Below are 27,278 nucleotides of genomic sequence, written 5' to 3' on the forward strand. Positions count from 1 at the left end.
TACGCAGATCAGGGAAAGCAACACCAAACCACTATCCTTCTGTTCTGCCCCCCCCCCCGCCACGCTGTGATTTACTTTTGTTTGACAAACACAGCTCAGGTCAGACTGCAAGGCCTGTGTGCTAAACTAAAGCCTGCTAGAATAACAACATGAGATTACGTAGCTGCTCAGGTGCGGCGTATACCTTAAATTCAAGTCCACTGAAGCAAATCTCCTTTCAGATAGGTCAACACAATCACATAGCTGCATGGAGCAGTTAAAAGTCATCAGGAATTCCAGTCAGCTTAATAGAAATGGAAATAATGGTGGTTCAGCTTTGACATGATATATTTAAAAAAAATTTTTAAAAAGCACACTAAAATATAATGAGTGAAAATAAAGATTTTATTTTATTTTGGAGACCAATATACTTTCTTTGTATTTTCACATTGACCCCTTCCTCGCTATTCTCAGAGATAAATAAAAACATAATCAGTATATATACATCAGAACATACCAACACAACTTTGATAAGATGCTGCAGTTGGTCTAACTTGTAAAGACTGAACATGGAAATCAGTTGTGATCATGTATTCACCGGCATCTTCCGACCATGAAGACGATCCTTTATTTAATCTGTATCAAAAAGAATTGAAGTGCTTTAATTCTGCAGCTGTACAGCGCTAAGGAGTGAAACACGGACTCCTGAGTTTCACGTGGTTGTCAGTAGGTAGCTGTTCATAGCTCAACTGTAATGTCAGTACATGAGAAGCACAATCTATTTCCATATTGTATCAGCACACATGATTGTAATGTATGAATGTAGTATTGATCATAAATCTGTAAATCTTCTCAGAGCTCAGTGACTCAGCCTGTGTCCGTTCCCTCGTTGTAAACTGACCAGAGGCTGATTCGCTGGTCCTTTGATCCGGCAGCCAGGACTCTTTGTCTGGGGTCCCGGTGGTCAGAGAAAGCTACACTGAGCACCATGTCTGTGTGGTACTGTAGTACCGCCAGCGGCCGGAGCTTCTTCCAGCCAAATACTCTTATCCGGTGGTCCCAACCTGCTGAAGCCAGAAGTTTACGATCCATGCGGATACACAGCTGGGAAACCCCGGGGTTGACCAGCGTCACGCAGTCCTGCAGCTGTAAGAAAGAAAGAGGAAAAATATCTGAACAGGTGACTGTGTGCTACTAAAACACAACTACAAAGGCATTCTCGTATGTATTCCAAGCCTCGTGCTTGTTTAAGGATGGGATGTAGCATTTTTTCCTAACTGTAAATGTAACACCAAATAACCCATTTTTCATGCAAATAGAGGCAAGAAAAAAAACAGACATACTTAATAGATCAGTAAGTCAATTAATCACTACCGTCTGGGAAAATGTGGCCAAGGCAAACACCGACAATGAGGGGGCTATCAGCTGATCTGATGACTGAGGTCCAAGTGTGAGGCTGGAGGTCTGTTGAACCTGGCTGCATACTCCTGGGACTCAATCATCATCCATAAAACATTAGGGCACGAGGGCTGCGAGTAAATCTCTCGGCGACCCATTATTTGTTTTGGAGTTAGGGAGGCGTATTCTGTAAGCGTGTTACCTGTGTCGCCGTTTGGAAGAAAGCGAGAGACCATCTCGCTGAAATGCTTGTTTGCAGAGACCGTGTTGCTTTAAGCACCTCTGATGAATTACATTCACACTGAAAGGTCTGATCAGCGGAGAGAGACCTGATAAATACACTGCTGTAACATCTGCCTGCTAAAGATTAGCCACAGCCCCCTCTCCCTGTGATCAACAGCGTCCCACAGACTGTATCCATCTCTCTAAATGCGCAACATTCTGACAAATGAAAATGAATGGTGGCTAAGATGGTGCTCTGAAGGGCCCCGGTGTTGTGGGCATTCCTGGAGAAGCGAACGTGCTTTTCCTGAAGGGTAGAGATCTCCACCGGATCGCTATACGGGACCTAAACATCTGGCTGTGGGAGCTGAAATCAAACTGGACAGCGTAAAATTGACTTCATAAGTTGTGTCTAGGGAGACTAATGGTTTGGATGGGGAGGAGATGTTGGGAGAATTTATCCTGCTCCTGTTCTGGGCAGGAACCATCCGCAAGCTGCATGTGGAAGACATAAGCCAGGTACTCATAGCCCAAGTGGATAAAGTGGAATGCAAGGGAGAGAAGGAGCAGGGAGGAATGTCATTGATCATAACAGCAAGAAAAGCCAAGTTTAGAAGAGACAGTGATACCATTTCACTTTTTTTCTTTTGTTAGTCAAACCATCATCGCGAGGATGAAACCGTGTGCCCACTTCGCCCAACAGAGCCAAATCCACAAATACAAAGCAAACTAAGGGGTGAAAGATTGTTCTGAGCTTTGTTATTACCTCAGGTATTTGGTATGCCCCTACCTCTGGCCATCTGGTTTGCATTAGAGTCCTGATAATGATGGGTTTAAGTGTCTGTTTTTGTTTGTTTTGCTTCCCATAGTTTGTGTCAGGAAAAGGCATTTGTTTCATTAAGGGGTCAATTGCAGGCAGTAAATGGCTAATGAAGTAGTGATGGTCATTCAGCAAGGCTGCTTGGTTAATTGTTTTTACTTTCTGTCTGAGAAAGTGGAGAGGAAAAAGTAGTAAAAAGAAAAAAATGGCTGCCTTGTGCTATAATTTAGAATGAGTGATGCTCATGTGAAGCTCTGCCGGTTCCTGAGCTGCCGGCCATCAGTGTCGAGTCGCGAGGTGCTGGAGCTTGGACTGAAACAATCAGCTGACTGACTGAGAAGTAAAAGAGAAATAAAACTGTGAGATTCAATTAGCTGCCAATTTATCAATTCTAAACTTAAAGAAAAATCCAGGCCGGTTTTATTTTATTGCAATTAATTTTGTGCTGGCCTCACTTTGGGGTTAACTTTTAATTGCACTTTACCTGCTAATTTATCAGCAAATCACATCTTCCTGACAGGAAATGGGAGTTGCAGCCTAAAAGTCATATTAATTTTGATCATATAGATGATCTGCTTACACTTAGGACACTTTGGAGACCGTTGTTGTTGTTGTTTTCGATAATGATTGAAAAAACAACAGGATGATTAAAACATTTTGAGAAACATTTTGACTTCGGTATTTAGAACAAAGCCATGTACCCTGATTCCAGACTTTGATTCCAGACACTAAGCTAAGCAGCTGCTTTTTCGAAAAGACAACAATCTCCTAAATGTCAAAAAAAAAAAAAGGATCAAAAATCCTGCTGCTCAAATGAGACTTTTTTAAACTGTCTTCTACAAACAGTTAATTGATTGGATTTGGCTTTTTAAAAATATGACCTATTTATTTGGTCCATAAAAGTGGGCCAAATAAATAAAGCTGTGCTTCAACTGGCTCTGAGGCTGCAGATTAATTTGAATTAAAAAAACCTAAAAAATAGTTGCAGCCCTTGAATATATTATTTCTAAATGTCAGAAAAACTCTTTGCTCTTGGAACATAAGACTATTGTCTTTTCTAACTCGATGTTCTCCGGCAGCAGCATTGTTGCTTTTGCTGTCAGGCCACACCACATCTAACTGAAAATGCAGCTGACTTCAAGTGCTGCCATTAACCAGTCCTCAGTCTCTAATGAAACCCATTAGCTCTAACCGGGGAGTCTTGGCTTGCATTATTTCCACCCCATTTTTCCTCAGATTGCTTCCTTGCTATCTCATCACAGACAGAATCCATCTTTGGTCTTCATCATTCTTTTTTCTTGTTTTTTTTTCTTCCCTTTTTGGAAACACTCCTTCCTGGGCTGTGTTACAGCATGCAGATAAACACACACAACGGGGTTTGCTGTCTAAACGCCAGATTTCTCAGCTGTCAGGAGGCTACCAGCTCTGCTCAGCAGCTGGGCCTATGACAGATCCAACACAAACTCACACTTCAGGATCCTATTTCGTAGCATCTCACCAGAGCGAGCTGACGTTCAAAGGGAGTGTCCACTTGGCAGGTTTCACTCGTGCTTTGCTTCACTTTTTCCCCCTTCTTCTTCCCTCCTGTCTTTAACCTTGGTCTTGGCACCAATCTTGGTGTTCACACTGATCTACTGAAATGTCCCATCATCGCTCACTCACTCGAGTCTAGCGGCTGGAAGGGTTTTCACAGGTATATCTGACACACCCTGTCCCTGAATCACACTTGGCAGTGGGGAGATTACAGCCTTTTGTCACCTTGTCTGTTAGAGCTCGGCTCTGGCTGACAGGAGATGGATGTGTCAGGTGAGCAATCCCATTCAGAAAAGATAGGAGGAGGAGGAGGAAGGGTGATGCCCCATAAAAAGAGTGAAGATTTTTTATATTGCAGCACAGCTGAAGTTGGGCTTGATTTGATCGGATCCAAAAGCCAGGACTCGACACTAGCAGTTGCAGGAATTGTGGTTTCCCAAAGAAATCGTGCAGGTGACAACAGGGGATATTTTTATATTGCTGTGTATGTGAGGAGCAGGATGTCCACCTGTAGAGAACTGTCATCAGCTCCAGCAACAGCTCACTGTCAGACACGCTTGATTTACATTGCTAATCTTCCCCTGTCTATACCCCGTTTTCCCTTCTCCAGACTGCGACTGCTGTCTTTTTCCCTCTCCAGGAGAAACCCGTCACTGCACGTGCCAATGCAGGTGAGCATCCACCTAAATGAGCGTCCATCTGGTTTAACAGCTTGTAAGTCTCACGTCTTTATACAACATAGTCTCGACCCTGACAAATTCTCAAAAATGCACACTGCACCAGAGCAGAGGGGGAAAAATGCTATGAAATGATATCAGGCTTTCCAGGTCAAGCAGAAGATAAAGGCCTCTGGAAGCCATGTGAAATACATTAACCTCCATTCCTGAGGCTATCTGTCTTTATCTGGCCTTGATAAGCTCACTTCACAGCCTTTCAGCCTCGCTAAATCATAACTGCGCTGCATTGTGTCACATTCAGTTTCCCCACCGTTTCACCAAAAAAAAGGAGAAAAAAAAGCATCCAGCCAGCTCTGCTGCACTGGACTGTATCGCAGGGGTAATTTGTGGGAAGTGGGATGCTGTGGCACTTACAGCCTCCTCAGCCTTTATTGCAGCCTCCCACTGTGAACTACTGTTCCCTTTACTGCAGATGTGTTTTTTGTTTGGTTAAGGGGCCTCTCAGGTTTTGATATTTTTATTACCTCTCAAGGGTCATCAGTCAGGACCCCGGGCCAGGGTCCACCAACCGGCAGGTCCCCCCTGCCTGCCTGCTATGGCCACACAAAAATACTTTTGTGGGAAGAACTGAGGATAGCTGTCTGGACGTCACACTGAGCTGCACTTCAGAATAATTTAAAAGCCCCCGTTGGATCCTTTCCCTCTCCTTGTGCTTTCTGCCTGTCATACTCATCCTGGATTACACGCTGAATCAATATTTTGTTGCTCGAGCAAAATAAAGCAAATAAACCCCTCTCCTCCTCCTTTCGATTGAATCAAATCCTTCGCGGTGTTTTCCTAGACACATATTTAGGGGTGAAAAAAAATGGAGCTTCGCAAATATTTCTAATTCAAGCATTCATTTGTAAAAAGCCTCGGAAAGAATAATACCGCTTTCACTGTGCAGGAGTGTACTATATCAGCCTCAGGTTCCCCTTGGCTCGGATTCACGGGGGTTGGCTGAAAAATAGGAGCATTCCCTTTTGCTCATGAAATCAAGAGAAAATACAGCTTCAAATGAGGCGTTAAGTCTCGGAGGCGTTGGCTGTTATGTAAAATGAATTATGGTACAAGCTGATATGATCTCTTTTGGTGTTAGTGCAGATGCACTGGCATGGAATTTATTGTATAGACAGGACATATGTTTGAGAGTCTGTGTGTTTTAACAGAATTATGGTAAGAGGAATGTTGTATGCTAAATGAATTAAGTATGCCTTGATTTTCCTCTTTTTAAAACCAGAAAATGACACACATTTTTCTTCCCAGCTGTAATCAACGGTGACGTGAGCATATCGAGGTCTAGTATGCGATTGTGTATCAATGTTCATGTGGGTGGTAAGACTCTGGAGTGACAGCCCCAGCTTGGCCCTTGGCCCCCAGCTCTGCCAATGCTGTGTAACCAGCAGCTGATTTATGGCCCCTGGAGCCCTGCTGAGCCTCTTCCTCTTTGGCCCCTGATGTTTTCCAAGCAAGCCCAGAGAAAGGTAACACTCCTCTGCTGCTGCCAGTTCCTTTTTATACTATTTCTAGGGACTCTCTTGTTCAACAATTAGTTAGCAGGTCAGCTTATTTGGGGTCTTAGCTAGGGACGCTTCAGTAACCAATATGAATTAGCATGACTAGCTCAACCAAGGTAGTTGTATCCTTTGGAATACTTCTATTTATTATTAGTCCTTTATTTATCCAGGTAAAAAATCTCATTGAGATTAAAAATCTCAACTTCAAGAGACACCTGGCATCATGTCTAAAATACCTTCAGTACTTAACCCTAATTTGGCAGAATTGTTAGTATTATTTGATATAAAGAAAAGTACATAGTGACCCAACTGAAACATCCGAACAGAAAAAAACAGCTAAAATCAAGCACAAATCAATTTAAGTCACAAATACTTAATACAGCTAGCTAAAAGCAATGATTAAAGCTATGTTTTTCTAAGTTATCACTGCGGATTAGAGGTTACTGCAGGTGTATCACAACAAACAAATTCACATTTTCACAGTTTGAGAGTGACTGACCAGTCAGATCAAACGCTCTGTCCTCTACTGACCTGCAGGTTGCTCTGTCCATCCAGCCTCCAGGAGGAGAGCGTCTTCTCAGAGGAGCCCGATACGCCCCTCAGACTTGTGGTGTCAAAGGTCAGGCACATGACAGGCTCAGGGTGGGCTTTGACTTGGCTCAACTTGGACCTCTGGGTTACGTCCCACAGCAACAGAGAGCCATTCTCGTATCCAGCTAACAGGAGAGGCCCAGAGCCCGAGTCTGGCTGAAGAGAGGAAGGAGAAGGGACAGCAAGATGGAGAAGAGGGGACAGAAAGTGAAGCATGAGTTAAGATGTTAGATGAGAGCTGTGTCGTAAAAAAAAAAAAAAAACATGGAAACCACTGCGCAATGCTGGAAACTGAGAGGAGCAGAGGTTATCATCCTGGAAGCTCCCGCTGACACTCAGAGAAACGCTCCATTCGTCAGCTTGCTGCTCTCTCTTTCCAGCACTCCATTACACCACTCCTCACTTTGCTCCTCATCTATATTACTAAGCCACAGACATCAAGCATGCACAGATAGAATACTACATAAGGTAGTGAAATAAAGCAAAACGCTGAAAAAATGCTGCTTTTCTCGACATGTAGCTGAGATTTTGTGTTCATGTCTTCCTGACTATCTCCTCATTATGCAATGTTCTGGTTTTTCTCCACTTTAATGTGTTCATGTTTTATTATTTTATTCTATTTTGATCATTTTTGCTACCAATATAACTCCTCTGCAAAAAATACTCTCAAACTGCATACTCGCGATCTAAAAAGAATAAATAAATCGAACTTTTGTACAAACCCGACACATATAATCTGGCTTCACATCCATTTCATTTCCGGACGTTCCAGATCCAGCTTGAATGTTTACAACTGGCGAATCCATCAGAGTAAATCTTTCAAATCACATGAAATGAAATGAAACCAAGTGTGCAAACAGGCATCAGACAAAATAAAAAAGAATCTTCTGTTAAATATATAGAGCAATCTATGGTGACCATAAAATAGAGTTGCATGCATATTAATGGGGCAAAGTCAGCAGTGTAACATTTGAAAAGAATAATAAAGCTGTGCCTTCCCACTGTTGTGAGTCCACAGATAACCTCTGAGTGCTCGCTTCCTCTACAGCAGTATAATCAAGCCGGCTCAGAGGCTGTGTGGAGGTGTAGCTGAGCTTGTAAATTATGTCTGTGGACAAGCACATAAAGGTGGGCTGGTGAAAAGTAGCTGCCTTATATAGGCACTGCTGGAGGCGAGATGTGAAGGACGAGGGAGGGACACCTGGTGAGATTTTCCCATCATCCCGCTTCCTGAAAATCAAATTTTTTCCATAAAAATACAAAACACTGTAGTCCGTTCTACCGTAAATACGTTCCTTAAAACGCCCTAATGTGGCCTGAAGAAACAGATATGTACGTATATCCTAACTCATGCCTTTACTTTAAAATACCGCCAGGCCTCCAGAAATAGCACAGTGCCATGCGGAAGGTAGGAGGGTAAGAAATTTTTTCCATATGTGCAAGGAGGCCGTGTCTGCCATTTTTTCCCTACTCATGTCCAAGTCCTCTTCTCACTTAACGCCCTATATTTCTCTTCTTGCAGCTTTAAACAAATTATAGACAGAGTCGTGTATTCCTTCCAAACACATCAGCGAGGACGAACACTAAGGGATTATGAAAACAAATAAAAACACGTGAAAATCAGTGGCCCCTGCTTGCCGGCAGGGACCGGGCTAAGCGTTCCAGGCTAGGGGCCCACCGTTTCACTTAAGTGTAGGACTTTGCTGATTGATGATGTCATGGGTCAGAGGTCGGGGAACCCTGGGTAGACATGTAATTCATTATATCCTCCACAGGCCTTTCTACAAGAGGGCTCTCTGCTGGAGTGGGGCTGGGGCTCAGGGAGAAGATTCATCACCAAAGAGCAGCTGGAAAGATGGATGGAAGCTGGCTGGAGATGCAGGACCAACGGAGGAGACTTCTCTGTGTCGTCTCCAGGATGGCAATGTCATGTGACTTTCAGCCATGTTTTCATAGCTGTATTTATGTAGCGTATTAGCACGTAATTAGAGACTGATTTATTTTATTTTTTTTCCGTTTGTTTTAGTGCACAGGACACTCGCTGAGTAGAAAGAGCAAGTAGGAATGGGACACAGAAAATGATCTGGGCAGAATTAGACCATGGCCTCTGCACCCTTTCAGCATACAGATTACCTACTCTACCAGGTGAGCTATAGAGGTGAGCTATAGAGGTGCCCTATAGGCCGATTTTCATTCTTTTGGCAAATATGCCAAGACATCATTGTGCCATTTCTACTGTAAACATATCACAACCCCAATGCTGTGTAAAATGTAAATAAAGGAGAATGTCATGATTTGCAAATCTCATTTTCTCATATGTTATTCACAAAAGGACAGAGCAGAAATACCAAACGTTTAAACCAAGAAAAAATTCCATCTTAATAAAAATACTGACTCATTTGATGGCAGCAACACATCTTTAAAAAGCAGAAGCATAGACAGTTTAAGGCTGTCTTGCTCCTCCTTCAAGGCCCTCTTTGAAAAGGTCATCCATCTAGCTTTGATGGTGCCTTTCCAGATGCAGGCTTTTGAACTGAGCACTGATAACTAGTCAGATGGTCTCTCCTTTCCTTAGTCCAAAGGACACGGCCTCCATGTTTTCCAAAAGAGAATTTGCAAATTTTCATTCGGTTCCACTTTCCCTCAGTCCATTTTAAAAGGGCTTTGGACCAATTTCTGGATCATGTTCATGATGTGCATGATAGGGTGTTATCCTGCATGTGTAGACGGAACAGCAAACGGTGTTTATGAGCTCATGCAGTGACTCCTATGACAGAATGTGCCTGCTTGCAATGCAGCGCAGCCCAAGGACCCGCTGGAATCTAGTACATATTTTCATCTTGGTCCTTTGAATGATATTATGCACTGGTAAAGACTTTGCATTCAGGTATTCAAATTCTTTGATGAACACCGTTCCAAAATTGTTCCACAATTTGTTAATGCAGTTTTTTTACATATTGATTCTATTGTGAATAAAATATTGGTTTATGAGATTTGCAAAACCAGTTGCATCCCAACTGTTTTAGTCTTGGAGTTGTATTAAGACTTCTAGTGAGATATACATGCTGTAAGGTGGTGTAGCTGAGTCATTCCTACTATTCGGTGCCATTTCAGTGTGATCACTCTTCATCAAAAAATACAAAATTTTGAATTATTTTAACATTTCATCTAAAAGAGGGATTTTCAACCTATAAGAAAAATGTATTGGTCCAGCTAAGGATATTATATTATAATATTTTTTAAAATCAAAGTCTTTACCCATGACGTGCCAAATGTCCACCCTGTTACAGGACATTCAATTTTCTATTAATAACTGTTTTGAATACACAGTTATAGTAATATTTACATTTTCTAAAAGCTACAATGTCCCTTTTTAAAATCTGCAAGGAAATTTCATGTTACAGTGCATAGCAATAACAGGGGTGACGGTAACAGGGGGGAGATTTTATGCTAAACTTAGCCATTACTACTAGTATGATGAACAACAAGCTAGTACATGGTGACCACTAAGAACCATTTTAACATGTTTATTAGCCATATTATAAAAATTACAAAAAAAAAATTGTTTCCACTATTATAAGCGTAACAGGTTGGACGTGTTATGCTTTGCCACATTACAAAATCTTGCTAAAACATAGAAAAAAGGGTTGATTAAAGAGTGGTACTTACTCGTCTTCTTCTTGAAAGTTTTCCCTCCAAAATATGTTACATCCGGGAGTGTCATGTGACTAAAAGAATAATCAGGTGATGTGTTCTATGGAATTCTTATCAGAGTAACAGGGGTGACAGTTGATTCAGGGACACAACATTTTTTAAAGATTTTAAGTATTAAACATGCATTAATAATAAAAAAGAACATTTGATGAGGAACATTAGAAATAAGCCAATCCAGAAATGATGAAAAATCTAGATTTTTTTTTTTTTTTTAAGTTATATTTGTAACTGAAGTCGAGCAAGCATGACTGGGGACATAGTACTTTAGTGACTTGTGCTAAAATAAAAGTAATTTACTTTTAATGTATTTATCCTGTGTATATATCAATGTGTTCTATGGTAGAGGGGGGTTAAACATACAAGAAAATGGTTTAGAAATAAGCATTAGACAAGTTTTACACTAAATATACCATATTATGTCATTAGGACTCAAATGGCACCGAATAGTAAGAATGACCCAGCTGTGTCCTGTTTGACAATTAACACTCTGAGCGCTTTTGTACTGAATATATTAAGTATATTATATTTTATTAATATTCATTTATTCGTTTCCTTCCTTCTCTTGTCTGCTGAAACAGTGTTTAATGTTTAAAATCCACCTGCCGCTGAAGCATCAGAAACTACAAATATGACGTGCACAGGTACATGATATTGGTCAACATAATCAACATACATAATACTTATGTTATACATATAACATATTATGTAAGGCAATAAAAATATTTACACAGTTTTCTAAAACTCATCACCAAATTGCTTGCTTTAGGTAACCATCAATTTTGAAATGATTGTTTTTAAAGAAAGCTGCAAAACCTTAAATTTCACAATCAGACAGAATGTTTCCGCTTCTCAATTTTACCATGTCAAACAGAGTGAAAATTCTCCTATAACCCTCTTTTCCTCTTTTTAAGTTTTTTCTATTTTCCTCCAGAATACATATCCAGACATCTTTACAGAAAAGTTTAACGACTGTTATAGAGGTCATTACATTTTCTAACTAAGAGCTTTATTCACAAATGTGAGCAGATTAAATCACAGTTCTGAGAAAGTTCCTCTTTCTCAGGAAAAAAGTGCAGTTGCAGCCCTGAAGCACTTCAGTTCGATTTCTGGTCACAAATATTTTTTTTTGATGATTTGCACATCATAAAATCAAAAAAAACATTTGTACTTATTATTTTTGTGCAATGCCTCAGTTTACACCAGGGATGTCAAACTACTTTTAGAAACATAAAGCATGTGCAGCTCACTTTGATGTGGGCGAGATGAGTGAAACTCACTTTCAGTGTAAAAACATTTAACTGCACATTTAATCCCTGATATATTTTAATATAAGATAAAGAAGTGCAACTTTATCAGGACATCTCAGGTCACTGCCCAGACTGTCTCATATTTATAAAACAAAGTTTTTGATGAAAAAAAATTTTTAAACAAAATTTCTATTGTACATGGTGAAAAACTGTCATTAAATTGTTTACCTAACTACTTTGTTGTAATATAAATGGCTGTGTGGGGAATCCTTATCAACAGGAATAGCTGTCAAATTTATGAATATACAGTAAAAAAGTTGAAACCTTTATGCCCTCCGTCGTATTTTCTAAACATCTCCAGTGGGCCGGGTTCGGGTCTTTGCTGGCCCGGTGCTAACCCCGGGCCTTAAATTTGATACAACTGGTTAAGACAAACAGAAGAATGCAACTTCCACTGTAACTGCCATTTAGCTTTTGTGTTCAATATTAAAATTAGTCATGTTCATTTTTTCAGAAAAGTTAAAGTAAATAGTGGTAATCTACAGGGGCAGATTGTCACAAAGCAGGGCCATAAACATCACAGACTTTACTGACAGCAACTAATATGTGCCATTTATTGGTGATGTTCTGTACTGTTTGTCCTTGTTTATTATAAGGTATGTAAATGGTCAGTGGTACTTGGATAGCACCTTTCAACTCTTACCGATCACTCAAAGTGCTATTTACACTACAGGCCACTTTCACCCATGTCTTAAACATTTTCTACCCACACACTCACCCACCAACGATGCATCACGAACAATTTGGGGTGCAGACTGGAGAATCCGCTATGATCCCAGGACCACAGCCATCATACATGAGAATTTTTATATTAACCTATATTATATAGTTTTATAGGCGTATAGGTTTTTCTGTATTTTTTGCCAAGGACAATGTAAAGGAGTCATTTACACTAACAATCTACTCTCTATTCAGCTGTGCACTGTTGCTTTCACAAAGTAAAAACATAACAAGATAACTGGAGAAAAATGGCATCATGAAGCTAATAAATTTTCGGTGTCGTTTCCTTGTGTTGTGATTCCGGCCTAAATCACGAACAACCCTCAGACCAGTTTGTTTGCTGATGTGGCCACCACAGGCCTCGGGCAGACACTGCTTCAACATAAGGAACCAATCGCCTCCTTCGCTTTTCGTCCCGGTCTCACCATGATGTCATGGCCACGAGGCTGCAAGGTGATGAGCTGAGAGTGATGGATATCTGTATAGGAACATTTCCTTTCCCCCCGCCAGCCTCTGTTCACATTAAAAGCCTTGCACATCATATATCACTACTGTCCCCCTGGCCAAGCCTGACATCGGCACACAAGTCAAACCCACATGTGGAGGCGCTTTCCTCCTCCTCCACTCGCCATCGTTCATGGCTTCCTAGCCGATCAGATGCAGAAAACCCTGATAATAAGCTCTGTCACCTTTATGTCATAGCCCACTAAGGGCTAGGTGGGATTTTAATGGAGTGAATTGTGGCTAAATTTGGAAGAAAGCGCTGCTTAAGACTTAATCGTTTCCATAAACTCCTGCAGAGAGGTCTTAAAGGCTGACAATAAATCTGTTGGTGAGTCTGCCTTAAAAATATAGGAGGATAATCGCTTCTCGTCTCAGCAGTGGGAAGAAAAGAGGGAGGGGTGGCGAGTGCGAAGACAGAGAGAAGAGATAATTGGCAGTGGCTTCTTCCTGGAGTGTGTGTGATAGGGAGAGGCAGGGTGGAGAGATGGGGATACAGTTGGGTCCATATATATTTGGACAGAGATGACTTTTTCTTTACTTGTTTGGTTCTGTATGTTACCACAATGAATATTAAATTAAACAACTCAAATGCAGTTAAAGTTCAGCTTTAATTCAGCGGGTTAAATATAAAGTTTGCATAAAAATGTGAGGAACTAACAGATTTTTTTTTTAAACACGAGCCCTTATTTTCAGAGGATCAGAAGTAATTGGACAAATTCAATAACTGACAATAAAAATCTTATTTCTAATACTTGGTTGAAAAAGCTTGGATGGCAATGACAGCCTGAAGTCTTGAACCCATCCACATCACCAGATGCTGGGTCTTCAACAAAACTAAAGAAAATTCAAGAATATTCCACTACTTTGCTTCAATAAACTCCTGGGTTGCTTTGGTTGTATGTTTTGGGTCATTTTCCATCTGTATTATGAAACACTGACAATCAATTTGACTGCATGTAGCTGGATCTGAGCAGACAGTATGTCTCTAAACGCCTCAGAATTCATTCGGCTGCTTCTGTCCTGTGTCACATCATCAACAAACATTAGTGTCCAAGCCATCACGCTGCCTCCGCCGTGTTTTACAGTTGATGTGGTACACTTTGGATCATGAGCTGTTCCACACCTTCTCCATACTTTTGTCTTGCCATCACTCTGGTAGAGGATAATCTTGGTTTCATCTGTCCAGAGAAGATTTTTCCAGAACTCTGCTGGCTTTTTTGTTCCAATCTAGCCTTTCTACTCTTGAGGCTTATGAGTGACTTGCTTCCTGGGGAGTCTTGTTCACTTGTTTGGCTGTTGTGAAGGGATCTCTCATCACCATGGAATTTATTCTGCGATCATCCACCACGCATGTCTTCCATGGACGTCCAGGTCGTTTTGTGCTGCTGAGTTCACCAGTGCTTTCTTTCTTTCTGTACCAAATTGTAGATTTTCCCGCTCCTAATATTGTAGCAATTTCTCAGATGTTTTTTTTTTCTGTTTTCGCAGCTTAAGGTTGGCTTGTTTTATTTGCATAGAGAGCTCCTTTGACCGCATGTTGTCTGTTCACAGCAAAGTCTTCCAAATGCAAGCACCATACCTCAAATCAACTCCAGACCTTTTATCTGCTTAATTGATAATGATATAAGGAAGGAATTACCCACACCTGCCTGTGAAATAGCCTTTGAGACAATGTCTGTCCAATTACTTTTGGTCCCTTTAAAAGAAGATGGCAGATATTAAGGAGCTGAAACTCCTAAACCCTTCACCCAATTTGAACGTGGGTACCCTCAGTAAACAGGTAAAAAAAAAAAAAAAACTGTCAGCGTCCAAATATATAAGGACCTAACTGTAGCTGTTTCAGCCGTTGCTTCCTGCTGTGTCAGGTTAAGGAGGCAGTAGGCAGCATTTGAGCATTTAATGCGAAAGGCAAGATAACGTTTGTATTTTTTTCTTCTCGTGACTGAGGAAAGACCTGCTGTGTGTTTGATAGTGAGTGAAAGAAGGGGTTGTATGCATTCACAGATGCACACAGACAGGGCCGGGTTTTCAGTCTTTTCTTGCGCTCGGAAACTCTTGAGTCACTCAGTCAGTGTAACAGATGAACATGCTTTGAAAGGAATCGGCCTGAAATGATTTACAATCACCTGGGCCCTTCGGCTTTGAAGTCAGACAGCTGCCTGTGCTGTATTACAAAGATATTATATAATTTATAATGATATAATTGATCATTATGTTTTCTGGCACTCAACGCTCAGCCAGCTTTGGTTCATAAATCAGATGATGAAAGGTGGATGCAACAGTGAAATCAAAGGCAAACAAGAAAAAACACAAACATGGTGTCAGCAGGCACCGAGACTCTTTTCTCTACAACATCACAAACAATGTCACTTTTATAGGCTTTGCTTTTGACTTATTAACTCTAATTAGTATTACAGGGATGCTGGGCTAAGTGTGCACAGGCCAGCAGCTTGCCTCACTCTGGGGTTCAAGATGATAAGCTGCGTTTTGATTTCTGTTGCCTGTAAACTGCACAGCTCATTAAATTTATGCAAACCATCCACAGCCTTGCATCAAAACCCCCCATTCAGTCCCTCCCTGCAGCCCCAAAACCCGGAGAGTTAATAATTAACCATAAAAATAATTACAGGGTTGCGTTAATGGCTGGAAAATAAAACTTTCAACGGCAATCACAAAACAGAAAGCTGTAACTTCTTTTGCCCAGATCAGATTGGATGTACAGCTGCAGGCTGATATATGGCTGTGAACCCCCGGCCTTTCCAAACACTCTAATTACAGTGTTGGGACTCGCTGCCAGCTGAGAAGAAACGCTTGGAAAAAATGATGCAGGACGAGTTGTCGAGCTGTAAATCACGAGCCGCATCTCACGTGTGTGTTTTTTGTTTACTTTAGCGACTTGTCGTGGGCCGCTGTCCAATCAGAATGAAGCAGGTATGTACGGATGTGTGAGCTTTTATTAACAGTCATGAAACAAAAGGTACATCGTTCTCTGGCTGTCAGTGTGATTTTCTTTTTTTGGATAGTGTGACTGATCATATTGTGAATTTCCTTATTTTCTGTTATGTTTCACTGGTGGCTCCTAATTAGACCTGTGCAAAATGTTCTAAAAGACATTTTAGACAGTTTTGTACTAGACGATATCTAAGAAACACATCTCTGCATGTGAGCACAGAAGCTCCACCATATTTTAGTTGAAATGTATATATTTATATGAGGGGCAACCAATCAGAAGAAAGTTGTCCTGAAGAGAGGAAATAGAAATAAAATAGCTCCAAAGATAAATCAGAATAATTTTGACCTATGACTCACACAAATGTCAAAAAAGATGGGGGGCTGTAAATGAGCGGCATAGGGCCCTTTCTGAGTGTATCTGTGCATTTCTCAGTGTGTGCTGGTAATGATGCAGAAAAATAGAGTAACAGACAATTAATTAAAACATTAATTAAAACAACTCAACAATATCTTTGAAGAAAACACTTTAAACTGATGCTTACCTGCCACAGTTGTAGACACATGACCATCCCCAGCTTTTCTTCTGGCACAAGGGTGCAGACTGCAGTCTTACTGGGCAGCTCGATAATCTTGATCTGTGGAGAACACGTGACAATTACAGGTTAAAACTGAAAGGGTACCATTACATTGCAAAGAAAAGGATAATGATGGATTTTTTTTCCTGCACAAAATGTGGTGTCTCGCCATCTTGCAGCTATTGAGATATTTAAGGGGGTCAAGATAAAAAGGCCGGGGGTCACCAGAATCAGTAGCACACATCCCAAGAGAACAATGGATTTCTGTACAAAATTTCATGGCAATCTATCAGCGTAAAAATGCTTTCATCCCAATCAAGGTCGTGTTCCTGCCAAACAGGACTGCTATCTCTCACCCCAAAAGCGAAAAATGGCAGCGTATGTGTTTTCATTAATCTGTTTTCATTACTGGCACAAAATTATATATACACACAAGTTCTAATTGCCAAGTTGGAATTTGTCTGTCTTCTGCATTCAAGTAACAAACCTGCAACCCAAATCCATACTTGCTTTTTCAGGACCTCCACGGATCCAAGTCCCTCCAACCAGCAGTACAGTGTCATCCATCAGCGCAGAGCAGCCGCCTCACTGTCTATAATAAATCCTGCTAAAGGCTCACCCTGCGACCTGAGTGGTGTTTTCCTGCACACATTGGCACTGATTCTGATAAAAAATACACAGACTAATGATGATGTGTGTGCGTGCACGTGCGAGTGTGTGTACCCACACATCCTGACCAAAGCTCATTCCTTCGACTTTCTCCACGCGGATGATATACACTGCTCATATTCATTCTCATTAGGCCTCAGATTAAACAGCCCTTAAAGGAAGCGATCTGTATTTTAGCGCTAAGCCACATCTGTCCTGCATGTTTACCTCTGCGTGCCTGACAAAGAGGGCCTTTAAGGACTTCTCTGTGCCTCAGGTGATCACTGTTCTTGTGTGGCATCACACTGCCCATAAATAAAACACCCACGCTATTAATTAATGTTTCTCCCGTGGCAGCAAAGCTGCTGGCAGGAATCTCACTGTGAGCAGTAAACAATAAAACCACGTGAAATAGCTTCAGATGGAAACTGCTGCCTGTCTCGGTTACATATCTAAATATCGCCCCGTATTTTGCCCGAGGCGCTGAATCATGCCACTGTGAATGCTCTGTGGCAAGTGCCTCAGTATTGTTCCTTAAGGTAATTCATTAATGGGTGTGTTTTTACTTGCAGATGCATGATAGGGATCTGACTTGGTCAGTTATGTCTGTGGAATGGGGTGGAGAGCCCAAAATGGAGTGTGGCCTGTTTTGGTCTGCCGTTTAGGGGTCTGTAGGTGTGTCTCTGTCTGTGTCTGTTGGGACAATGGCATTATTGAGGTGCTGGGAGTCACAGGCGCCCTGATGCCTGGCCCACTGGACCGAGGTTAGCAGAGGCACGTTTGACTGGATCAGGTGACCGCTCCTTCCCTTTCAAGTGTAGCTCTGCCACAGAAGAGCACGTAACATGAATCTGGAGGCAATAAAAGATGGCTGAATAGCTGGCTGCCCCATCCTGCCTCACCACTCAGACACTGGCTCCACACAAAACCAAACAGGCGTGTGGGTGTAGAAAATTAACCTCAAGACAGACAAAACTGTGATTTCATTCCACCATCAGGACTGGGCTGGGATTCTTTTCTCTTTAAGCCACCATTCAAAGACAAAAATGTAAACAGCTACTTTGACTTTTAAGCAGGAACATGCTCATTACTTACTGTAAAGCACAGTTAAAACTGCGCTTTGCTTTCTTAGGAATTCTCAAAGCCATGTGTTTTAGACAAAAGCATTCAGGTAAAAGAATGTTACTAACCACAACCACAATTAACCAACATTTAGCTGGTGGTCAGTACTAAGATCCTGACCTTCAAAAGTGCACACTGATGCATAAAATCAAGGTTTGCTAATGATGCCATTCAGATCACAGTTTGACAGTTTCTGGCTGCAGAGGGCATGCTCATGTGTCATGTTGACACTACCTGAATGGATTCAATACGCTTATGGATCACATCAAATGCAAAACATCGGTGGAAAGATGACAGAACTTGCAACAAAAACAACTTTGAGGAACACAATTTTCCGAGAGCACACTTACGGTATCAAAACCCACAAATATGTGTGAATTCCATTGAGTTAAACAGCAACAGCAAGTCTGGTCAGGTTTATACAGGATGTGTTTTTACACTCAACTCAGACGGTTTAAACCAATTAAGCTGCACACACAAAAAGCCGAGCTATTTATATGCTAACGAAATCCTTCCATGTCAGTTGAAAATGAAACGGAGCATCAAGTTACTCATCAAATGGGAATTTAATTGAATGCGGACGGATGCAGTCGAATCTGCAGTGTCAGAAGTAACACTTTGCATTTTTCAGTAAGCATTAAACAACTGACTTCAGTAATTACATTACAGATACAATTATGTTGTTATTTTCATTGCAATCGGTCTTCAGTTCTATGTAACAACCAAACATGCTTCTTTCTTCCTGAGCACTTGTGCCACAATCAGCTGACTTGTGTTTGTCTGCAAATTGAGTCAAAGGCAGAAAGAGCCACAAATTAAAGCTGAGCATTTGCTGACCCCAGCCTGGCAGCCAGAGCCTGAACTTCAGCAGGTGATCTACCTGTTCATGTTTCTGAAGTAGAATCACTGTTGTGATCGCTTTGAGGTCTCTTTGGGCTGGCTTTCATCTTTGCTTTGTGTTCATACATAAAAACTAAAAGAAAGACTGAATGTGTTTCCTTGTTAGGACAGGGAGTTGTGTTATTGTGCGGGACTGGCCATTATGTGATGGTGCACTTCAGGTCATTTTACGGAGTAACAAGAAAATAATGCAACGAATAATTTAATGCATTACTTTCTCTGGCAAGTAATTAATCAACATACTCCATTACTTTTAAGAAAAGTAACAAGTAATAGTTAGTATAATACTTATATAACACTCAATGTAGTGTAATCAGACTTGCATTCCTGTGAAAATGTGTGGCAAACATTTCTAGATATTATAATAAAAAGTTGTCACACTCACTAATAGAAACTCCTCTACCTCAAGAAAAACATTTTTAACTTAATTACATTATATCTATAATAGGAACCTTTAAGCTTTCCCTTGTTTTCCCTCATGTCTATACAGTTACAATAGCAGATGCTCATATTAAACATAGCTGAAGTTTCAAATAATGAGTTCAGCATAAGTACAGCTAATCCCTGTGAGCCAACAGCTCAGGCTTCAGACAGTTTTGTCTACTCTTGGTTCTGTATCATATTATATGGTAAGACATCAGTGAAAGCGGATGTTCTTAATATAGTTCTCTCAAGTTCACACCTGTTGTTCAAACTTTTTATTCACAAGGCTCGGACAGTAAGAAGTAAAAAGAAGCAAAGGAGCTAAAATGTCTCATTTTAGACTAAGAATGGACTGAAGGAATTCCAAGGCTTAGTATAGGACAAGTATCATCTGGATCTATGGATCATGAAAAGTAACTCTTGTGGAGACCAGGAATAAAAATATTGAACTGGAAACAGATTCCCTTTAGGTTCAGAGATTTAGCATATGCCAGCATGTGCTGATAAAGAGGCGGGGGATGAACATGGATTGTAAAGACAATTGAATGTTGACACTGCTGATGTCTAACCTCCTCCGTCTGCTCCCCAGCGTAGGCCAGAAGGTAATTTGCAGGGCTCATCTCTACAAGGGAGCACTGACAGTATCCAACACTGCCAGTCCGCACAGACTCCACCAGCTCACTGCGACCTTCACTCACGTCCCACCAGCAGACCTGCATGTCCCGGCCCTGACTGCGCCACCAACAGGAAGAGCGAAACCAGAGCTGAAAATCTGCAGTTATTCACTATTATATACTTTTTAAAATCAAACAGTTTGCATAGAATTAAACCACAACTGACATACTAACAACATTTCTTATTCACAAATCCTTGCTAAGAAAATAAAGGTAAGAACCAGACAGCTGAGAGAGGTTTACCTGATGAGTGCATCTGCTGACTGCAGTGTGCTGACCCAGATGACAGAGTTACCAGAGTGAGCTTCTATGATCTTCTCTGCCCTCCTGCTGTTCAGGTTCCAGATATGTATGGCACCCTTTCCTGACCTGCAAAAACAAGGATGCTGCTTTGTAAAGGATCTTTAATGATCATCACGTACATAGAACCTTACACTAAACTGGTTCTGCTTTACAGTAGCTACAAAAATGGTAAGATTTACTCTTGTTCAAAGAAACTAACATTCAAAAATATGAAGGAGCAAATCGTGGCTCACCCAGAGAACAGGAGGGGAGTGCCCTCTCCTTGGCAGCTAAAGTGAAGTGTGTTAAGGGGTCCGCCCGCCCCCCTCAGGGTGTAAATGGGGGATGGAGAAGGACGAGACATCCTTTGGTCAAGCAATCAAAACGTGGCAGAAAGAAGGCTGCAAACTAGCGCCGCTGCGGTCACTGTAAAAGAAAAACATGAACATGAAATCTGAATGTAACACGTGACAGTAGTGTATTCTGAGGCTGATGGCAATAAAATGCTTACAGTCCACACTGGATTGCTCCACAAATACCTCTCAGAGACTGCACAACGTCTGATAAACGTATTTTATGCAAAACAGGATAATTGGACACATTTTAGATGAACAAAATAGAAATGAAGTGCACACCTAATATGTCAAATAAGCAAAAACCTTTTATGCACAAACACTGAGCACGGGCCTCCTTGAGGTGCTTCACCCTTTCTCTTCCACACAGCAGACAGATGTTTTATACACTGTCTGTATTTTCTCCATTGTTAGTAGCTACAGACCCTGTGGCTCTCTTTCGGTCTTCCTCCTTCTAGTCTGCGTGAAAACACCTCTCTTACTCAATATGTCATATATCACCACTTCTGACAGCTGAATTACTGTAAACACAGAGAGCTGAGCTTCTCATTCCTCTTGATCTACAGCCGTTGTCCCAGAGGCAGAGGTAACAGCTCGGGCTTTTAAGTTGTTTGTAGGCTGGGTAGCTGAGGAAACCAACCTGACCACGGGCATGCTGCAAGGAAATGATGCTTCAACACTGAACAATCACATGTGAATGGCTGATATCACAGCTAATAAAATGCTATCTATGTTTAAAATCATGGTGTCAAACTACATGAAAAGACACTTGCCAACACAAAACATACGGATGCACCAACTGGGCTATTATTAGTATTTATGTTTTGCACAGGCATGTGGCCCACGTATATGTAAATGGTAATTGGTAGTTCTTATAAAAGTGCTTTTTCTACCGATTCACACACATTCATATAAGCGCTTTTTTCTATGCTTTTTCTACCTAAGTGCTTTCTATCTCCAATGGATGCATCGGAGAGCAATCAGCACTACAGCCACCCCTGTAAGCTTACAGGCATTCCCATCCAAGTACTAACCAGGCCCAAACTTGCTTAGCTATTCCCACATTTCTCTGCCTTAATTTATTCAGTATTTGTTGTGATTCGTTCCTCCATTTTTTAAGTAAAACAAAAAGATCATCATTAACAAATTAACTGCTTTTCATCATCACCTTTGAACTGGGTTCAGAGAAGTGTATCTTTCCCCTTGGCAAATCTGAGATGATCAAATGAGAAGCTTTGGATGAGGTGACACAGAATTACCTTTTTCAGCCAGTGTAAAAGCGATATGACATAACAGGTAAAAATCAGCCACTGACATTATCTATCCACCTATCAGCTGATATGTCCCACTTGTGTCCAAGTATATTGATAGCAGTTAGTATAGGGAAGAACACAATGTTCTGCAAGAACACATTTACTCCAAATATGAACCAAGATATATAATAGTAAGAGTCACAGGCCCTGACAGAGCCCTGATTTCAGTTTCATAGAGTAAATCTGAGGATACACAATGAAAGAATGGAGTCTACCAAAATCTACAAAAAAGTAACATAAGTTCTCTATAATGCTTGGCTGCTACACCAACTGATTAATGGCATTGTTTTCCAAAGCATCCCCACAGGTACCTAAAACTGGAAGCCTTATTCTCCTGCCCCGACTCACTCCCCTCCCCTACTTTTACTTATCATAACCCTTGCTCTCTGCAATCAGCAGACACTGAAACTGGAGCCCGAGGCATTCAGGAGCAGCTCATTTCAGGAGGTTAGTGGTTAAATTGTCCATGTGAATCTGTGAAGCGGAGCGACAGAGACCCCCGATCAACCTCCCTAATTAAGCACATAACAGTGTAGTCCCATGTTCTAACAATGACGGTTATTTCACCAGCTGTACTATTGATTAATATATAAAGCAGAAATTGAAAAAAAAAAAGCATCAGCTTTTTTACCCTGTAATTAAGTTGGTCTAATAAATTAATACATTTCAGAAAAAGTAGGAAATTTTCATTCATTAAAAAGAACTTTATGTGAATTAAGTGCTCAAAACTTTCTGAGCATAATTCCTGCAGGTGTCCTAACTTTTCACAATAACTTGCAAACCCTCTGTGTGTCTGACAGCAGTGTGGAACAAATGTTACTGATGCATTATTATGACAAAACTCAACTGCCTGAAAGGTACCTAACAAAGGCCGACAGACTGCTTGGTCATGCTACAACATCACACAAAGGCCTTGAGAAAAGAACAGGAGAGGTCTCAAAGCCTGGCGGACTGGCACAGTATCCAGACTGAAACTCAGCTGGATCTGGAGCTGTACAGAACTGAAAGCACAGCAACCAATAAGTGCAAGACATTTGTGGAATCTCCAACGACAAGATTGAGACTGAAATTTGGAAATGTTTAAGATACTGACCATTAATGTCACACTTTTCTCGGAACTGAACCAACAGAAACGCCTTAAAGCAACAACTGTACAAACTTGTTTTGTATGGTATGAAGAAGATGGCAGCAGTATTTTTATGGGTCTATCAGTGAAGCTGCTCCTCCTGTGAATGGGTGGGTGAGACTACATTCCTTAGTCCTGGGCCTGTGTGAGTGTGTGACAGGGGGGGGGGCTAACCCTGGTAACAGGTGGGTTATGCCTCCCTTATTGTCCTCTTCCAGTGTTGAGCTGCGAGTCACACTGAGACCTGAAACTGGCTGTTTTCATTGGCTTGCTGTTTCGACTCGCAGAACTTTCCACTGGCAGCTGCAGCTCGCCGTCACCTAAAAGACAACAGCCGGAGTCCGCGGCGGACACGCGCTTTGCAGGGGCTCGAGAACTGCAAAAATAAACGCACATCCAAAGGATGAGTATAATGGCCATTTTCCCCCAGCCACTACTTCCTCAGTGAGGTTTTCCAGGCGTCAGCATTTCCAGTCGCTGAACTGGCCCAACAATGGGCCTGCTGTTGTGGCTGCAAGCGAGTCAGCTACAAACCCAAACACAAACATGCAGGCAGCTCAGGAAGGGAGAGAAAGACACTGTAAACAAACAACATGGTGACTCGAAGTCACCAAAATGTATTTTCAAGAAGGAAGCAAAGCAAAGGGGGGGATCTGCCCTGGCATTTTTCAAGCCAGTAATTTTCACTTGTGAATGCACATCCGCTGTAGTGGTCGAGCTGCAGTAAAGCTGGCAGCAGGATCAGGTCAAAGAAATGCAGACGCAGGTCAAAGAACTCAAAATTTACTGGGTTGCTTTTTTTAATAAACATAAGAAACCTTCATAAGGTGAACTATAAAAGACAGGAAGACTCTCTGTGTGGCCATTGTTTTATTAAGCATGTTCACAATGAAAAAAAGAATAGCTACACCTAATTAAACCTGTGTATCGTGCACAAGAATACTAAATCAGGGAGACTGATTAATACGCCTGAGCTGGTTTTAGGAGCCAGCGGGAAGAGGCAAGAGAGGACTGAGGCTCCTGCTGGCCCTGTAACAGATAAGACAGCTCTGGGTAATCTGACTCAAAGTCCACGGATAAAGGCAGTTTGTCTCTTCTTGGGCCGTCTGTCCACACCTACAGGGTAATTAGGCCTAATTATGAGAGAAAGGTCCGCTTCCCCTTCATGTTATTAAATGAGAGCCAGCCTCGTCCGCCAAGAATCTCTCAACACCAGCAAGGGGCTGGCGACCTTCAGATCAAACACAGCGACTATCTGTGCCCCCCTTTGACTGCGCCACCGCCCGTTACCCTCCTCAGCATCACTGCACATACGAAGAGGGAGGGGACACACAGGACAGTCGTTATGATATGGGGCATCAAAGTTTTTCTATTTTTTGTTTTTCCAGCAGAGTTGGAGGGGAGAGTCCTGCACATTCCTCGCTTGGTGCTGTATCACGTGATCGGACGCTACCCTCCCGAGCTCCTGAACTTATGGGATTGTGCCATTCATAAATATAAAGAGCAGGCAGGGAAGGATATACTGATCACAGGGGTTGATGATGGGACCTTTTATAATGCCCCAGCTTCACAAGAGCCATTATGGAGCCATGGAATCCCAAGATCCCGTTCTGTGATATGAGCCTCATCAAATATGAGATCTGAGCTGCATGATGAAAACCCAAAGCAGATTACACATAGCTCAAAAGCTCCAGTCTAGATGTGCCCTCAATGAAAAACCTACTTTATGACCTATCAAACCAGTAATATTCCTTTTCTTAGCCAACAAAGGTCAAGAAAAAGCTTCCAGATTCTTCTAAGGCCACTACATCATACCTCAGCTATTAGTCATACTTCACTATTAGCTGTTTATCAAAGGCAATGCTCTTATCTGCTGCTTCCCTGCTTTTTCTGGTCATGATGGCATTTCCACCTCGCTTGTTGATCAGTGGGTGGTGAGCTGATTCTACAACCATTAGTCAGCCCTTCTTGCCTCAGCCCTCCCCCTTTCCAACTAATACAGGTCCTCCTGAGGAGGAAACCAATGTGCCAAATAGAGAGCGAGCTCCATTATAAACATGCAGCTAGAAAAACAGAATGGGAAGTGGCAAGGAAGACACACACCCTTTATTGTGTCTTGGTGGGGGTAATCTGGACTGGATAAACAGCCCAGCGTCAGATAGTGGCTGAAGTCAGACACAAGTGCACCAACACCCACTGTCAGTCACAGATCCAATGAGCGGGAAGAGGCAGCATTGTTCGCGTGAATGGCGTGAATGCTAAGCAGGGGCCACTGCAGATAAGGGCTCAATGCCTTGTGGGAGTCACTGATGCAGGCACTGATGGAGCACCATGTCAGAGGGTCCTGATTTAGGAGGTTCTGACTGTGGTCAACAGGTACCAAGAGCCTTATCTGTTTGCATTATCACCCATTTCCTCCATCAGGTCATTTGCCTGGGCACTAGAGGAAAAAGGCACACAAGAGGGTCGACAGCTCGAGGGTCATCATACATCAACGCACATTTTGAGTGTGATCACCTTCGGATATATGGGGATTATGCTGTCAACGCAGCAAATATAGGAAAACAAGTGCATTCTTATTGTGCTCTAATTCAAAAAAGACATCATGCATTGAGGGTTGGGGAACACAGGAAACAGCAAGTTGTTACACTTTGTCAGACTGCACATCCCCCACTCCTTCAGCTGTCAGTCAACTTCAGGGGCAGCGATGAGTGACTGAATGCACAAATCAATGGTGAAAAGCTTGACAACGGGATAACTAGTTGTAGGTGGTGAACGGCTCCTGGAGTTCAACCAGAACGGACTCTTAAATGTGACCGAGTAACAAAACACCATTTACAACACCTGTCCAGCACCTGTGCATTCCTCAAAGGCTGTATAGGCTCCATATTCATTGCTTTTCTAATACAATAACTAACTTTATAACCTGTAAATACCAAAAAAGAATTTCATAGATGATATGTAATAGACACATATGCTCATTAAAAAGAATTGATTTTAAAAATGTAATTTCTCCTTGACTTATTTCTCACACTCCATTCTTCAATAAATAAAAAAAATGTATAAATATTTATATAAACCTCCCTCACAACTAATTCCAACACATGTCACGAGGAACATAAGCTGTAGCTATCACTACAAACTTCGCTCAAAAAAATAGTACTTTTAAGTACCCTTCTGACCTACAGGAATGGTACACCGTGTATTTTATCCACAAGAGTGGATCCACAACAGAAATATAGCTCTCATGTTAATACAGCTCAGAGGGCAGATAAGAAGCTGCCCTCCACGCAGATGCTGGACTTCACATCCGGGATTTCCGTTATTCGTTATCTACTGAAGGAGATATGTTACACAAGCCTTTGTTAAAATCTAAAATACTGACTTTAAAAAAATGTTTGGAGGTGCTTTGGTTTCTCTCGCGCGATATTAGTAAGAAACAGGCTAACGTTAGCAACGTGGCTCGAAAATAGCCCTAATAAACATTTTTAGATGTCAGGAGTTATTGCTGGGTATAGTGAGTACACAGTTTATGAAAAGAAGTAGACGCTTTAATGAATATTGTTAAAATACCATTTGAGCGAGACACCGGTGTTTTCACTGCAGCTGTGGGAGAGGCGATACAAAGCATGCGCCGCATCTGAAGGACCTCTATTTACAGAATATGAGCTGTCCGTGAAAGTGCCTGAACAGAACAGTCATTCATATTTTCGCTCTCTCGCTTCCACTTTGCTTTTGAAAATTAAATCAGAAGAGTGCTTATTAATGTGGCACCCTGTACCTATGTACGACCCTTAATAGGTCTATTTCATACTGAACATGCCGTTCTCAACAAATCTCTGTACATTAAGACGTTAATGTTTCTTTATGTAAAAAGATTACTTAGTTT

At 41.6% G+C, this 27,278-nt stretch overlaps 1 protein-coding gene across 3 annotated transcripts; it reads right to left on the reverse strand.

The window, feature by feature from the left end:
• On the reverse strand, positions 1-27,034 carry gnb1l (guanine nucleotide binding protein (G protein), beta polypeptide 1-like). Of its 3 annotated transcripts, XM_082555970.1 has the most exons (8): positions 26,963-27,034; positions 23,564-23,709; positions 20,852-21,023; positions 20,559-20,684; positions 20,211-20,373; positions 16,516-16,608; positions 6,717-6,932; positions 1-1,125 (listed from the first exon to the last, which is right to left on the reverse strand). In XM_082555970.1, the coding sequence occupies exons 3-8, from the start codon at positions 20,959-20,961 to the stop codon at positions 847-849; spliced, it is 987 nt and encodes a 328-aa protein (XP_082412096.1). In that variant the 5' UTR covers positions 20,962-21,023; positions 23,564-23,709; positions 26,963-27,034; the 3' UTR covers positions 1-846. The 3 variants fall into 3 exon arrangements, with proteins under 3 accessions (XP_082412096.1, XP_082412097.1, XP_082412095.1); XM_082555971.1 differs by lacking the exons at positions 23,564-23,709; positions 26,963-27,034 and adding an exon at positions 23,357-23,552; XM_082555969.1 differs by lacking the exon at positions 23,564-23,709 and having other exon boundaries at positions 3-1,125; positions 26,963-27,032.
• Positions 27,035-27,278: the final 244 nt, after the last annotated feature.

Source organism: Aulonocara stuartgranti (assembly GCF_965226115.1).
Source record: "Aulonocara stuartgranti genome assembly, chromosome: 12".
NCBI lineage: Eukaryota > Metazoa > Chordata > Actinopteri > Cichliformes > Cichlidae > Aulonocara > Aulonocara stuartgranti.

Coding starts and splice junctions, on each gene's coding strand:
- gnb1l (XM_082555970.1), bottom strand. CDS start 20,961: ATGTCTCGTCCTTCTCCATCCCCCATTTACACCCTGAGGGGGGCGGGC. Junction 20,685..20,851: donor ACTCCCCTCCTGTTCTCTGG/GTGAGCCACGAT, acceptor TTGTTTTTGCAG/GTCAGGAAAGGGTGCCATAC. Junction 1,126..6,716: donor ATGGACAGAGCAACCTGCAG/GTCAGTAGAGGA, acceptor TCTTTCTTACAG/CTGCAGGACTGCGTGACGCT.